This window comes from Pan troglodytes, chromosome 8, assembly GCF_028858775.2.
Source record: "Pan troglodytes isolate AG18354 chromosome 8, NHGRI_mPanTro3-v2.0_pri, whole genome shotgun sequence".
NCBI classification, from domain to species: Eukaryota; Metazoa; Chordata; class Mammalia; order Primates; family Hominidae; genus Pan; species Pan troglodytes.
In genome coordinates this window covers 59,235,357-59,251,128 of record NC_072406.2, presented here as the reverse complement: position 1 = coordinate 59,251,128, position 15,772 = coordinate 59,235,357, and the positions used below count along the sequence as shown (strand labels likewise).

Below are 15,772 nucleotides of genomic sequence, written 5' to 3'. Positions count from 1 at the left end.
GTAACTAGGATCTCAGAGGTACATTATGGGTATGTAGTGTCCCAGGGTTCCTTCACTCACCCCTTCCTTGGGTTTGTTCAGGGTATATGGGCCAGTCCTGATGTCTAGTGACTCTGAGCAGACTGTCCCATTTCTTCCCTCTTCAACCATGGTGTCTGTGTCACCTCTGTGTCAACTTTCAGTGTTTTCTCTCAAAAGATCTGTTTAAAATGTGAAGGTTTACTAGATATTTGGGTTCCTCTCCATGGAAGAGGCACTTCCCAACTGCATCTCCTTGGCCATCTGCCATTCTCCAAATCTTTTTTGGTGCCTATTTTTCCTTTTTACTTTCTGTGCTTCCTCCTTATTCTCTTCCTCCAACACTGATATGTACTCTGACATTCAATTCTAAATATATATATTATAAAAAATAGATATAATGTGCATATATGTGTTCATTAAGGATAGAATACTTGGCTGGGCACGGTAGCTTATGCCTGTAATCCCAGCACTTTGGGAGGCCGAGGTGGGCGGATCATGAGGTCAGGAGATCGAGATCATCCTGGCTAACACAGTGAAACCCCGTCTCTACTAAACAAAATACAAAAAATTAGCCGGGCATGGTGGCGGGTGCCTGTAGTCCCAGCTACTTGGGAGGCTGAGGCAGGAGAATGTTGTGAACCCGGGAGGTGGAGCTTGCAGTGAGCTGAGATCATGCCACTGCACTCCAGCCTGGGTGACAGAGCAAGACTCCATCTCAAAAAAAAAAAAAAATTCAGAAAGAAGGTTACTACATCTGAATTTCTGAAGATGGTTTTAGTAGGGATGAATTCAATGTAATCCATGGAGTATTCATGACTTTGTAGAAAGGTTAATGAATGTTTCTTTTAGCCACTCGGGTTGGGACCTCTGAATCAATAGGAAGCATAAATGAGAGATGTCAGGGGAGGATTGAAGGATGCTGATGGAGGTGGGAAGGCCTGAAGTGACCCGCCTGTGCTAGACTGAAAGTGATTCAGGCCCCACCCAAATGCAAGAGCAGTGGAGCCTAAATCCTTCACAACTGCACATTAGAGGAGAGAGGATTTGACCATCATCCTGCAATTAGAGTTACTGTTAATCAAGGTAGGAGGACAAGATGCGTTCCCACTTCTGACTCTGATTGCCCTAAATAGAGGCCCTGAGTGGTAATAATTTGTTTTGAAACTAGGAGACAGTTCAGTCAGTGTTTCATCAGATTCATGTTTTGCTGAAAATACTGGCACATTCCTCCATTTAATGAGGAGTCACCACAGGTAACTCAAGGGCCTTAGTCCTGCTGCCCACATAAGGGAGTTCTGGTCCTGAGGAAATGGGGCCGTATTTGAAGGTAACGAAAGGGATAAGATGAGACATGATGGTGTGATGAGTATTCCAGTGACTGCTTTTGGTAAATTTGGGCTGGCATGTGGGTTTAAGTTCCTCTGTCTAGAAAGGAAATGCTCCTCATGACTGACAAAAGCAGGAACAGGTTTTATCATCAGCTCTACACCAAGGCTCTCCAGTTACTAGAGTGGTCTCTAGAAGATAGCATTATCAGGAAATTCCATTAGCAACTAACTTGCTTCTGTGGTGCTGTGTTGTTGTTAATAGTTTTAATTATAGCAGCTGCAATGCAGGGAACCTGATCCAAAAAAGGCACAAACCAAAACCTGTGCTCCTAAGGAGATTATAAGAAATGAAATCACCAACACTGGCCTCTCTTTGGGAGGAAACTGGAAATGGCAAGAGGGACCACTCATGGGCTAAAGCCCAGTACTTGGGTCACAACACACCCTGGAGAGGTCAAGTATGGGCCCCATTGCTTCAGGCCTTGGCTGTGGATCACACCCTGGATTCTTCTCTTCCAGGTGCAGCTCAGTTGCCATGATGCTCCTTGAGTCAATGAGCTCTTTGGTCTGCTCTTCTGCTCAAGCAGAAAATGATCTGCGCTTCACCCTTGAGAAGCTGACAAGAACCACAGGCTTCTTCAGGCAGGTGGTGGAACATGGGTGTATCCTGCAGGTGCTCACAGTATCTCCCTTTGCTCAGGTCACAGAGGCTTGGGGTTTTCCAGCTCTTGACCTAAAATTCCTGAATGATTGTTTTCAAATTTCTTAATGAATAATAGGATGAACTTGCCACCCCTGTCAGGGGGGAATGGGGTTCCTGAGAGCTGAGAGGCCAGGATCCAGATCTTGAGCCTCTTCACCAAGCAGATGCTGTAGAGCAAAGGCAGCAACTATCTATCATCTATCTATCTATCTATCTATCTATCTATCTATCTATCTTTCCCCTTCCCTTTAAGGAAATCCTCAGGACTAGGTGAGATCTTAGATCTAGTGGAGAATCTGAGCTGCTCCAAGCAAAACCTCAGGATCCTGCAATCTGAAAAGGTAGAACCAAGGCAAATGTGGGCAGCAATACCCAGAAGTTGGGTACTGAGCCTGTTAGGGAGCATTTTTTTCAGGGGAGTGAAGTAAACAATGAGGTGTAGAGAGCAGCGAGAATGAGAAGCCAAATCACAGACTGCAAAATCACACAGCATCTGTCCTTTCTCCCTGGTCAGAGAGAGTATGATGGGTAGTCTCCAATATAGAAAGCCCATTGTGTCCTTCAGCTCCCCCATACAGTCGCAGAACAAGCCTGATTCTGAAATTTCTGTTCTCTTTAGGCTCTAGCCTGATTTTCTTGCTCATAAGGCCAAAGGGAGCTGGAAAGGTCCCCATGGCAGGACTCATGGTGGAGAGAGAATGGTCTAGAGGATTCAGGCCTCTGCACACTGTGTCTGGGTCCCTCCTTAAAGAATGATAAAGACAAGCAAAGAGCTTGAAGCAGCCTGGAGTCCAGCCAGAAACCTTTAACTGAGCTTTAAAGGAGATGGTCACAACACTTTTCAGAATACTGGCAAAGGCCTCCTGTGGCCAGGTTTGTCCTGGGATGAGCAAAATTTAATGTTTACCTGCTGTATCTTTGCTTTTAATATATCTGCTTGCCCATCACAATGACGTTATGGTTAATTTCACCAATTTGGTAACCTGCCTCATGGGAAGTACGAAAGTAAGCAAGGGCCAGGTGTGGTGACTCACGCCTGTAATCCCAGTACTTTGGGTGGCTGAGGCAGGTGGATTGCTTGAGCCCAGGAGTTCAAGACCAACCTGGGCACCATGACAAAACCCCATCTCTACAAAATATACAAAAATTAACCAGGAGTGGCAGTGCATGGCTGTAATCCCAGCTACTCGGAGGCTGAGGTGGGAGAATCTCTTGAGCCTGGGAGGCAGAGGTTGCAGTGAGCTGAGATCACACCACTGCATTCCAGCCTGGGCAACAAAGCGAGACCCTGTCTCAAAAAAAAAAAAAAAAAAAAAAAAAAGAAAGACAGTGAGGGTGTCCTGTGAATCAAATCTTTGAATGGATGTTTTCTTAACTAACCAAGACCTCTGTAAGAATTCTGTCTTTGATTCCACAATAAAGTGGTGTGAAATTACTATAAGCAAATGTTTACATGTCTCATTTAATCTTCACAACAATCCTATGAGGCAAGTAGAATTGTTATCCTCATTTTCTGACTGATGAAACTGAGGCTCAGGGGAGGGTGTGACCTTGCCAAGTCCTCACAACTGGAAACCACGGAACAAAATGACCTGAGTCACACATGCTAGAAAAAACTCATTGTGCCTCCCCATGGAGCTTCACAATGGCTATTTCTGTTGCAATAGAGGATGAAGCAGGTGGTCTTTCCAATCAAGAGCTGTTAAGAAAGGCTCCAGTTCTCCCCGGGGAATCTCAGAATCAGACTGAAGATTCGGAAGAGCCTTTGCTGACCACTGAGTCAAACTCCCCAGAATCCTTTTGTAGTACCGCTGACCAGTGAGTGATCATCAAACCTCCAAAGACTTCGGTAATTTGCAGATTCTAGGGAAAATTCCATGAGTTAACAGAGGTGAAATTTGAAAGTTCCATAGAGAAATTCTGGAACTTGAAATTATCATAGGAAGATTATTATGCAATTTTGTTCCTGTTAGTAGTCTTTAATAAAGAGACTTCAGGTGAACATTGGGTTGAACCAAGATTACTTTCTCCCATTGTCACCATTCTGATTTCAGATTGTTCCTTGCTGGTTTATATCCTCTTCAATTCCATTTTGTACCAGATAGAGGCAGAGTAGAAGGAAAAACTGAACAACAAACCGCATTTGTGCCAGCTCGAGGGATAAACACCCTCTAAGGAGCATCTCAAGCTTTCCACAAGATTTCAACAGGGTCACCCCAGTTCACAGGCAGGTAGTGTGTCTTCAATGTGTGGCCAATCGCTGTTGGACAAACAGGAGGTGTTTTCCCCAGGATACCCTGCACTAGACTCGGCATCTTTTCAGTCTTCTTCCTATTCTGTCTCCTTCCCAGCACACTGACACTGGAAGCACACTATGTCATCACATGAGCAATTCACAGGTGCCATGAAATACCTCACAAATGTACAGTACTTTAACTGTTGACCCCATGTATTAGGTAAGAAAGATATTATTATTTACATTTATCTATTGGAACTTGGGGGCACAGAGTGTTTAAATTACCTGCCCAAGGGCACACAAGTCACTCGCCTCTTGTGTTTCAATTATACAATGGCTTAGTGATTCTTTCTTTCAGACGATTGTTGTGAGGAGTGAATGGAATTAAATCAAGTCTATGTGGAAAGGGCCTGGAGCATGAGTTCTCAATGCAGGGTGACTACTGTCAGCACCAACTAGTTATGATAATGACAATGATGATGATGGGGAAATAATAACACCTTGAAGTAATAATAATGAAGTTAGAACAATACCCCCAAATGTATGAAAATTACATGTATAAAATGAGTTAGTTTATAAATCGTGAGAAAATGGGCATCCTCAGGTATTGCAGGTAGAAACACACAATGGAATAACTCTTGTCAGCAAGCTAATCCATTTCCAGGAATTAATTTTTTTTTTTTTTTTTGAGACAGAGTCTTGCTCTGTCACCCAGGTTGGAGTGCAATGGCATGATCTTGGTTCACTGCAACCTCCGCCTCCCAGGTTCAAGTGATTCCCCTGCCTCAGCCCCCCATTAGCTGGGACTACAGGCACACACCACCATGCCCAGCTAATTTTTGTATTTTTAGTAGAGACGGGATTTCACCATGTTGACCAGGATGGTCTTGATCTCTTGACCTCGTGTTCTGCCAGCCTCGGCCTCCCAAAGTGCTGGAATTACAGGCATGATCAACCACCCCAAGTCCAGAATTTCCTAAAAAGGTCCCAAGAGATGAAGGTGCTACTGTTCAGTGACCCCCTGCTCAAAACCACTGCCCTAGGAGATGAGGGCTCTTCTATGCCCCATTTTTACAGGTAAGGCTGGTCATGGAAGTGGGAGATAGAAAATAAAGGGTGGGGTCAGGTTCCTTTCTAAAAACCTAAATGCATGTCAGGCAAGTAGGGCTTAGAAAAGAATTTACCCTCCTTCACCTCTGTCACCTCATCCCTCCTTCCAACCTCCATCACTTGTTTGGCAAACTGGACTCGGAGCCAGAAGCCACCAGAAAAAGTGGAATGTGAGCCTGCAGGCCATCAAGGTGAAGCCCTGAGGATCCCCTGGGGCCAGTCCCTCCACTTTGATGCGGATAAGCCTCAGCTAGTGTCAAGTTGAAAGGAGAAAAAGACAGGTGAGTCACTGTTAAAGAAACAGGTTCACATATGTAGGTCTAGGAGCACTGCAAGTAGTTCTTACAGTGGGAGAGAGCAATTGTGCTCAACTCTGAATCCAGCACAAGGAAGTGGTAATTATACTCAAGGAGGAGGATGGGGTTAGCAGATGGGAAATGACTACGAGGGAACATCAAGGGTAAGGGAGGATTCTGGCTAAACTGACCTAACGAGATTCTCGCTGAGCACAGGCCAAGGTTATCTGACATCAGCTGAGGGATGGTGGGGGATGAGGACCCTGATCAGTATATGGCGGACAGGGATTCCTGCCAGCTAAACTGACTTAGCAGGGTAATTTGCTAAAACTAAATTTTACAAAAAGTGCACAGATGGGTTTAGCAGAAGGTTCAGAAGCCTGACTAATGTATGGTCAAGCAAACAATTTCTGTCACCACACAGAATGCATGCTCCAGGGACCATACTGGGCCTCAGCATCTTCCTACCCCACCAGCTTCCAGGAGGGCATTTTGCCCTGGGCCTCCTGGGTGTTTCCTTGCCTGATCATTTCTAGGAGACAAGAGACTTGCACTTTATCATCTAGGATAAATTCAGTGTCAGATTTTTAAGCCTAAATCGGATGACAGTGCTTCAGTGACAATCTCAGTTATTTAAAAAGGGAGGTTCATTCATTCACCAGTTCTAAAGGCGCACATAAGACATTCTTTTTTTTTGTTTTTTTTTACAAAAAAATTGAGACCAAGTTAAAAGAAAAAGAATGAAAAAAATCAAGCAACCCGAATCCCTTATATAATCTCTTCAAAACCCCAAACCAGGGAAATCTTCTCAATATAAACTTGGGAACTTTTGTTGATCACTGACTGCAGTCTGGTGGTTTATACTTATTTTCCTGTGTCCTGTTTCCTCCCTTCTCCCACCCCCAGCCCCTCAGCAGCTGCTGCCTTCCTGTCTTGGTCTCATTGTCCTCAAATCAGACCTGCAGGTATGGTCCCAAGTGCTTCTAACCTTCATCCTCATATCCACGGGATCCCCTGAGAACCCAGCTTCTGTTATTGAGAACTGTCCCACCTGCTGACTAAGGAGTCTGATCTTTATTCAGAATCATTGCTAAGATACCAGAAGAAATAACATGTAAGAGTCTAGTATAGAACTCACAGTTCTGATCTGAGGAACTAACAATTGCTTATTTGAATCACTGTATTTTCTATTTATATTCTTTTTTTTTTTTTTTTTTTTTTTTTTTTTTTTGAGATGGAGTCTCGCTATGTCTCTCAGGCTGGAGTGCAGTGGTGCGATCTCGGTTCACAGCAACCTCTGCCTCCCAGGTTTGAGCCGTTGTCCCTGCCTCAGGCTCCTGAGTAGCTGGGATTACAGGCGCCCACCACCATGCCTGGCTAATTTTTATAATTTTTTTTTTTTTTTTGAGACAGAGTCTCACTCTATTGCCCAGGCTGGAGTGCAGTGGTGCCATCTCACTCACTGCAACTTCTGCCTCCCTGGGTTCTAGCAATTCTCCTACCTCAGCCTCCTGAGTAGCTGGGATTACAGGCGCCTGCCACCGTGTGTGGCTAATTTTTGTATTTTTAGTAGAGACAGGGTTTCGCCATGTTGGCCAGGCTGGTCTCAAACTCCTGACCTCAGGTGATCCACCCGCCTTGGCCTCCCAAAGTGCTGGGATTACAGGTGTGAGCCACCACGCTCGGCCTATATTCATATTTCTATTCACAATATCTCCTACACAGTGTTTTCCTGTTCTATGGGGAGAAATCAGGCAGATAGCAGAAGACACAGGTCAGATCTCAGGAAGAGTTTCTATGGCCTGCAAACAAGCATTTATTGATTATAGATGTAGGGGTGAATATTACGAATATAGGGAGATGTCCCACAAGGTTAGCTCCTATGCTACCTAATGCACCAGGCAGCTTGTCCGTAACTTAGTTTAAATATATCTGTCAGGCTCCATGCCCATTTGCTGTAAAAGCAAGATTACTGAGGTAATCTTAGATTTTAAAATGGAAAACTGGGCCTCACAAAAGCAGTTGGGAAAATTACCTGGAGATTGTTTCTAAGGCAGTGCCCAACTGTACCAAGCAAAGGACAAGTACAAAGTCAGAGCTTCATTAACTTGATGATTGATTCATTCACTTACTTAATGCAAGACTTCAGGGGAAGAAGAGTCGCTGAGTGGAGGAGACGGGAAACAATGCATTATGAAACGCCCATGGTCTCTGGATACCCACCCAGCCAGTCCCCACCCTCCTAGGGTCTGGTCTCAACCATCTCATCATGTGTTTTGAGGGTGCGTTTTCCTACCAGTTGTTTTTTTTGTCTTTGAGACAGAGTCTCCTCTCGCCCAGGCTGGAGTGCAGTGGTGCGATCTCGGCTCACTATAGCCTCAACCTTCCGGGCTGGGCGATGCTGGTGCCTCAGCCTCCCGACTAGCTGCGACCACAGGCGCGGGCCACCACACTCGGCTAATTTTTGTATTTTTAGTAGAGAAGGGGTTTCGCCAGGGTGCCCACGCTGTTCTCGAACTACTGGGCTCAAGTGATCTGCCTGCCTCAGCCTCCCAAAGTGCTGGGATTACAGGCATGAGCCACCAGCAACACGCCCAGATTCTTCTACACCCTTAATTGGGAGATAAGGCTTCTGCTTGCAGGCTGTGCGTTCTTCCAACCGGCCGCACCTTTGCTGTGGACTAAACAGGAACCACTGGATTAGAGTCCTCTGGCTCTCTGCCCTGCAGGAGATTTTAATCAAAAATTCTAGGCCTAAGGGAAAAGCAGGGTTAGGCTGAAAATGCACACAGGGCTCCTGTAAATTTCTTTTCATAAACCACCCGCCCAGGGCATTAAATAGGGTACTTAGTTGATCCGAACCCTCCAGGGAGACCTCCGACCCTTCTCTTCGTAGCCCCCAGCTCCCCTCCCCCGGTTCCACTGAGGCAAGGGGACTGAGCTGCTCCACATGCCAGCAGTCAGCACGCCGGAAGGCCCCGCCCAGCGGCTGGCGCAGCCAATCGCAGAGCGGGCAAGCGGTGGGGGCGGGCCTGCCTGGGCGGCAAGGGGGCAGGGGGGTCTAGGGGCTTTAGAGGTCAATTAGCTGTTTTCGGGCGGCCTTAGGCGACAGGAGACTCCTGGACCCAGCACCTGCCCACTGTGCCTGTCCACCTGTGGCTACAGCAGCTGAGACCCCAGTGGGCTAAGATTGGACAGGGGCCACCAGGGACCCAGCAAGTCCTTCAGCTCTGTGAGTGAGGGATTTTCCGGAGTGCCAGGCCGCAGTATTCCCAGGGCTGGTGGGGGTGGGACAGGGAGGCTCGACCCCGGCAAATCAGGCAGAGGCGCCCCTTGCTCCCTGCAACATCGCCCACGTCCTGGGGCCACAGTGAGCATGAGCGGAGGGCGGGAGCAAGAGCCAGGGGACCTGGCCTGGGTCCCCAGCCCAAAGCCTGGGAAGCTGCCTACCCCTGTGTGGGCGCGGACACTGGGGACTCTGGCTTCCGGTGGTTCGGCCACCTGATTCAGTTTATGCTCTGTGAGGGGAGTTGGAGTGTTGGCAGGACTGGCCCACCTGCAGGACTGCAGGACTGCGGGAACGGCGGTAGATAGGTGCTCTCCTTCCCAGTTTGTCCTGGGAAGACATTCAAGAACTGTTTCATTACAAGGGGCATTTGGAAAACATACTTCACCTTCTGCTGTGTATTAGCCAAGAACAAGGTGTGATGTGACTTCCCAATTATTGGGGATCCCTTTGTCCCTTCTTGAAATTAGATGTCTTCATTCTTGAGGTTTTGCCTGGATGACCTCAGCACAATTGGTACAAAACCTGGGCCAACGGTTTCCTAGTTTCCTGGTTGTTGCCTTAAGCTTCTCGCCCATCAGGTAACTTCCTGTCCTTTTCATAGCCTGTCATCATCATCCCAGAAAACTGTTTCAACTCCTACAGCTCTGGACAGGCTGCTTTTCATTTTGGTGGGTCCATCCAATACCTCCACTTGCCCTGTTTTTCTCCAGCCACATCCTTGGCCTCTTCCACAGTCCTTAGGTAAATGCTTGGAAGAATAATTTAAATATTTTTATTCTACCATGGTGGCCCTAGTTTCTCAGGGCGTAGTAAAATGGCTTTTTAGGATCAGTCTAATCAGATCCTCATTTCTTTTCCCTTCCTAGATTTTTGAAACATGAATCCTTCACTCCTCCTGGCTGCCTTTTGCCTGGGAATTGCCTCAGCTGCTCTAACATGTGACCACAGTTTAGACGCACAATGGACCAAGTGGAAGGCAAAGCACAAGAGATTATATGACATGGTTGGTGGCATCTGAAACTGTCCAGGGGAACCCCAGAGAGATGGGCATTGCTATTGGGATCATATGGCCAGAGAGTGGCTTCTAGAGGCTGGCTCCTACCAATAACCTAACGCAATAACTTAATAGCACTGATTATGAGCACGATATGGGCATACACCCTTGTGTCTCAGCTTGGAGAACATCTCCTAGAAGTGTCAAGCCTTCCCTGGCCATGGTTACTCTTACATCTCTGTCTGAAGATTCACTTGGTTAGCATATGTTGGGTTTTAATTAGAAATAAATAGCATTGGCGGGGCACGGTGGCTCACGCCTGTAATACCAGCACTTTGGGAGGCCGAGGCAGGCGGATCACAAAGTCAGGAGATTGAGACCATCCTGGCTAACACGGTGAAACCCCGTCTCTACTAAAAAAAAAATACAAAAAGTTAGCATGGTGGCAGGCACCTGTAGTTCCAGCTACTCAGGAGACTGGGGCAGGAGAATGGCATGAACCCGGGAGGCAGAGCTTGCAGTGAGCTGAGATCGTGCCACTGCACTCCAGCCTGGGCGACAGAGCGAGACTCCGTCTCAAAAAAAAAAAAAAGAAATGAAGAGCATCAGTTACATGTTTGCCTTTAGAATGAAGAAGGATGGAGGAGAGCAGTATGAGAGAAGAACATGAAGATGACTGAGCAGCACAATCAGGAATACAGCCAAGGGAAACACAGCTTCACAATGGCCATGAACGCCTTTGGAGACATGGTAACTATGCTGTGGGCTGCCCAGCTCTGTGCTTCCCCTCCTCAGTTCTTTACCAAATTAATCTCTTGCTTCTTAACATTTTATTTACTTTTCTTTGAAGACCACTGAAGAATTCAGGCAGGTGATGAATGGTTTTCAATACCAGAAGCACAGGAAGGGGAAACAGTTCCAGGAACGCCTGCTTCTTGAGATCCCCACATCTGTGGACTGGAGAGAGAAAGGCTACGTGACTCCTGTGAAGGATCAGGTGAGACTGTGTTAGGTTCAGACCTCCCATCACCCCAGGAAAGCCAAGAAGCAATTGACATTTGTGCTATGGTAGACTGTGCAGCAACATGCAGTTCACTTTTTTTTTTTTAAATACATTCACTTTATTTTAGAAAAATGAAGACTCATAGAGTAAGCTTATCACAAACTGGCCTATTAGGAGTCACAGAATTCACAGGAAACAATTTCTGAAGACCAGGTGCCTGCTGCCACCTCTCCAAGCAGGCCAGAGTCCAGTAGAGAATGCGATTCAGGAAGATGGCTCCTCAGAGGGCGGGGAGGTTAGCTACGGAGGCCGCTCACATGGAAATGTCCAGTGAACCAATGCCAAGGAAGAAGATAAAATTCTCTGGGGCTGACCACAACAGTGGGGGTGGATAAAGACAAACCACTTGCCTGTACTTCTCATCTTCTATTTGTTTCATTTCATTGCTGGAAGGTGACCTCTTTTCCCCTAATCTTCTTTCAACCCAGAGAGTTTAAGTCTTCTCCAGCTCAATCCTAATCCACCCCATTTCCCATGGTCTCTACTCCTGGGAGACCAGCCCTGGTGGCATCTCTTCCTCCTGTCCCTGGGCCAGAGTCTGCTGGAGTCAGGGTCTGCTGGGTAGAGGCGAGTCCAGGTACTGACCGTAGTGGTTTGCTACTGAAGTCTTGCTTGCTGTCCTGATCTCTTTACCTGGCAGGTCCTGGGACTGCCACTTTCCTGGGGGGTTGCAGATTGCTGCGAGTGGCACCCATGACAGGAAGATTTACTCGCTGGGAAACAGGAACCTTGTGTCCACTTTCCCACACTCTGTGTCCTGCAGTGCTTGGTCTTGGAAGCCCTTTTCGAGTTGACAGAGAATCCGGAGGTAGGGCACCTCTGCCAGGTGACACACTCCAGCTGGTGAGTGAAATTTGGCTGGCAGGCCCGCAACTTGGCTGCTCTGGTCTCCTCACTGGCCGCTGCTCTCCCACTGGGCCCGGCTCTCCCCCGGACTGGGGGAGTCAATCGGGTAAGAGGAGAAGATGCTGGGCTTTTGGATGCAGGGAACAGATTGCAATTGGGTGACTCCCTCTTCATGTTGGAGGGCCTCTTTCCAGATGTAGCCCGGAGAGCCCTGACCGACCCCTTCCTATCATTGCTCCGGAGTCGAGGCGTCAGGCTGCTTGGGGAGGGGGTGCTCCGCGTCAAAGAGTTCACAGTGGGCAGCAGGTCTCGGACAGGACTGTCCTTCAGCACAAAGGTCTCCCGCCGAGGACTGGGCTTCACTCGGCGAGGCCCCAGGCCCTCGCCTGCACTCTCCCGATCCTGCAGGGCACACTGCTCCAGCTGAGCGGCCAGCCGGTTGGCCTCATCGAGGATCTCCTCCAGCTTCTCTGGGCTGAGGGGGCCTAGGCTGAGCCTCACACCCTGGGGGGCAGGTGCCACTGCATTTGGGTCACTTCGGTGGGAGAGGCCCTGTCGAAATGGTTTCTCTGGAGTCACCAACACTGTTATGTCTTCCTCCTCACGGCTGTCAGATGGTGACAGCCCCCCAAAGTCCAAGATCTCATCCACAATAAACCTTATATCTTCCTCCAAATCCTCCATGTCCAGCCAGCAGGAGCGAGAGTCCAGTTAGATCTGAGCTGGAGAGAAACCATACCTTTCCTCAGGTATCCATTCTGCCCAAGGCTCGCAGCTAGATTCAGGGTGCAAGCCAGGGTCGGGGGTCATGCTCCAGCCCACCCTGTGTCCACTTCCCGCGCCACCTTATCTTCCACGCCGCAGTTCACTTTTTAAAGGAGTATTTAGCTACATGAGCTAAATACTCATGTTGTTAAAAGTCTTGCTCTGTGTGTGTGTGTGTGTGTGTGTGTGTGTGTGGATATCAGCTTTTTTATTCTCTTTTCAGGGTCAGTGTGGCTCTTGTTGGGCTTTTGGTGCAACTGGTGCTCTGGAAGGGTAGATGTTCTGGAAAACAGGCAAACTTATCTCACTGAATGAGCAGAATCTGGTAGACTGCTCTGAGCCTCAAGGCAATGAGGGCTGCAGTGGTGGCTTCATGGATAATCCCTTCCGGTATGTTCAGGAGAACAGAGGCCTGGACTCTGAGGCATCCTATCCATATGAAGGAAAGGTAAATGGAGCTCCTTTTCTTGCTGCCATTCCTGCTTTGTTTTACTGGGACACTTTCAGAGATAACAGACACTTTTCAGAATTCACATTTTAGATGGTGTAATCTGTATCTGCAAAGTGACAGTGTTGTCATTATAAATTATAGCCTTCACACAGTTCTGTGATTACATGGTTAACATGCAGCTGTTCTTGCTTCTATGTGACATGGAGAATATACAAACCATTCTACATATAATACAGATGTCTCCATTGTGAAAAATGTCTTACGGAAAGTAAACCTAGGGGTCGCGCTGAAGAGAACTGAGCTAATTTTCAGTTTCAAATTAACTATTAATAATAACATTTCACTGCCTTGGATGATTTGTAACAGTGTTGACTTGGAAATTCTATGCTGCAAACTGCTGAGTGTTGTGGTTCTGACTCACATTCCCCAGGAGAAGGATGGTAGTAATCAAGTCGCCTCCCTCTTCACCTTTAAAAGGTTAAAACCTGTAGGTACAATCCCAAGTATTCTGCTGCTAATGACACTGGCTTTGTGGACATCCCTTCACGGGAGAAGGACCTGGCGAAGGCAGTGGCAACTGTGGGGCCCATCTCTGTTGCTATTGATGAAAGCCATGTCTCCTTCCAGTTCTATAAAAAAGGTAAGCATCTTTCTTCATAGAAATTATTGCAGAAAAAAAGTAAACCACCATGACACACCAGCATGATGGACTCTATACATGCAATAATCATACCCAATGCTTCTATTTGATATTACATTGAGCGTATCTCCATGAATACCTGTACTTCATAACTTTTTATAAATAGCTATGTTATTTATAGTATAGTTTAATTTACTTAAATATTCTCTAATTGTTGTATTCTTAGAATTTTTCCAAAGATTTTTACTTCTGTGATTAAATCTGAAAAGAGCCTTTTGAGTCAAGGATTTTGGTGTTCTGTGCTATTTTTAAGATTGATATTCTAGAGTAGAATTACAAGCTTAAAATGAGTGGTCTTTTATGCCTGTAGGAAAGATTTTTATGAGGGACTTATGCTAATTTCTATTTCTGCTAGTTGTGGATGAGAGCCTAATTCCCTAGCCTTGATAACAATAGATCTTGTTAAGCCTGATCTGGACTGTGTGTCATTTCACTGATTTTAGAGATGCCTCCCTCCCTGTGGGTGACAGGGTGGGTTACTGTCAGGTGTCCTTGGGAACTTCCCACCCAGCCTTCATTTTATTCTCTCAGGAATTTATTTTGAGCTATGCTGTGACCCTGAAGGCCTGGATCATGCTATGCTGGTGGTTGGCTACAGCTATGAAGGAGCAGACTCAGATAACAGTAAATATTGGCTGGTGAAGAACAGGTATAAATTGCCAGAAAGACTTATAGTTGAAATTCAAAAGGGAATCCTTTTTTGCAATCAGTATTTACATACCACAAGCCCTTGATCACATTTCTGAAATCCCAGAAGTCTTTTTCCCCCTTAGGCAGAACACAGAATATTAGTGATTGATTGTAACGTCAAGATACTGTCACGAGCATGCTGGGGATATTAATATGATATTTGTCCCATTGCATGTCTGAATTCTGAACATTTTCTTAATTCTGAAGTATATCTGGCTGGAAAGACATCCTATCCTTTTTCTGTTTCTGATTTTGCAGTTCTGTGAAAGGTCACAGTTTTGGGTCTGGGATTGAAGCGATATGCAGGTTTTGACTCAAGAATTTACAAGGGATGAACAGGAACATCAGCATCTCCTGATTCTTTATGTTAAGCCTGTGGCTTCTGGCACACTGTGGCTTCTGGCACACTGTTTAAGTTAATAACCCAATGTGCTTTATCCTTCCTCTGAAATGGAAAACCTGCTCTCCTTTCAGCTGGGGTAAAAACTGGGGCATGGATGGCTACATAAAGATGGCCAAAGACCGGAGGAACAACTGTGGAATTGCCACAGCAGCCAGCTACCCCACTGTGTGAGCTGATGGATGGTGATGAGGAAGAACTTGACTGAGGATGGCACATCCAAAGGAGGAATTTATCTTCAATCTACCAGCCCCTGCTGTGTGGAATGCACACTTCAATCATTGAAGATCCAAGTGTGATTGGAATTCTGATATTTTCACACTGGTAAATGTTACCTGTATTTTAATTACTGCTATAAACATGTTTGTATTATTGATTCACTTACTTTGTATTTTCATTTTAAAAGGATATATACAATTTTACCTGTTTAAATAAACTAATTTCAAATGTACTGGTGGGGCTTCTTTCTGTTTTGATGCACTGACTTTTTTGTGTAGTTGTATTAGTCTGTTTTCATGCTGCTGATAAAGACATACCCAAGACTGGGCAATTTATAAAAGAAAGAGATTTAATAGACTCACAGTTCCACGTGGTTGGGGAGGCCTCACAATCATGACAGAAGGTGAAAGGCATGTCTCACATGGCAGCAGAAAAGAGAAGACAATGAGAGTCAAGCGAAAGGGGTTTCCCCTTATAAAACCATCAGATCTCGTGAGACTTATTCACTATTATGAGAACAGCATGGGAAAGACCTGCCCCCATGATTCAATTACCTCCTATCAGGTCCCTCCCACAGCATGTGGGAATTGTGGGAGTTAAAACTCAAGATGAGATTTAGGTGGAACACAGCCAAACCATATCAGTAGTCAAGCATGAAACT

General features: G+C 46.3%; 1 protein-coding gene and 1 pseudogene across 1 annotated transcript; one reads left to right on the top strand and one right to left on the bottom strand.

The window, feature by feature from the left end:
* Positions 1 to 7,292: 7,292 nt before the first annotated feature.
* LOC107972147 (procathepsin L-like) lies at positions 7,293 to 15,272 on the top strand (annotated as a pseudogene).
* On the bottom strand, positions 11,074 to 12,743 carry LOC450549 (proline/serine-rich coiled-coil protein 1-like). The gene is made up of 2 exons (XM_054660110.1): positions 12,709 to 12,743; positions 11,074 to 12,608 (listed from the first exon to the last, which is right to left on the bottom strand). The coding sequence occupies exon 2, from the start codon at positions 12,568 to 12,570 to the stop codon at positions 11,638 to 11,640; it is 933 nt and encodes a 310-aa protein (XP_054516085.1). The 5' UTR covers positions 12,571 to 12,608; positions 12,709 to 12,743; the 3' UTR covers positions 11,074 to 11,637.
* Positions 15,273 to 15,772: the final 500 nt, after the last annotated feature.

Bases quoted from the DNA above. Each gene is read 5' to 3' on its own strand.
- LOC450549 (XM_054660110.1), bottom strand. From the start codon at position 12,570: ATGGAGGATTTGGAGGAAGATATAAGGTTTATTGTGGATGAGATCTTG.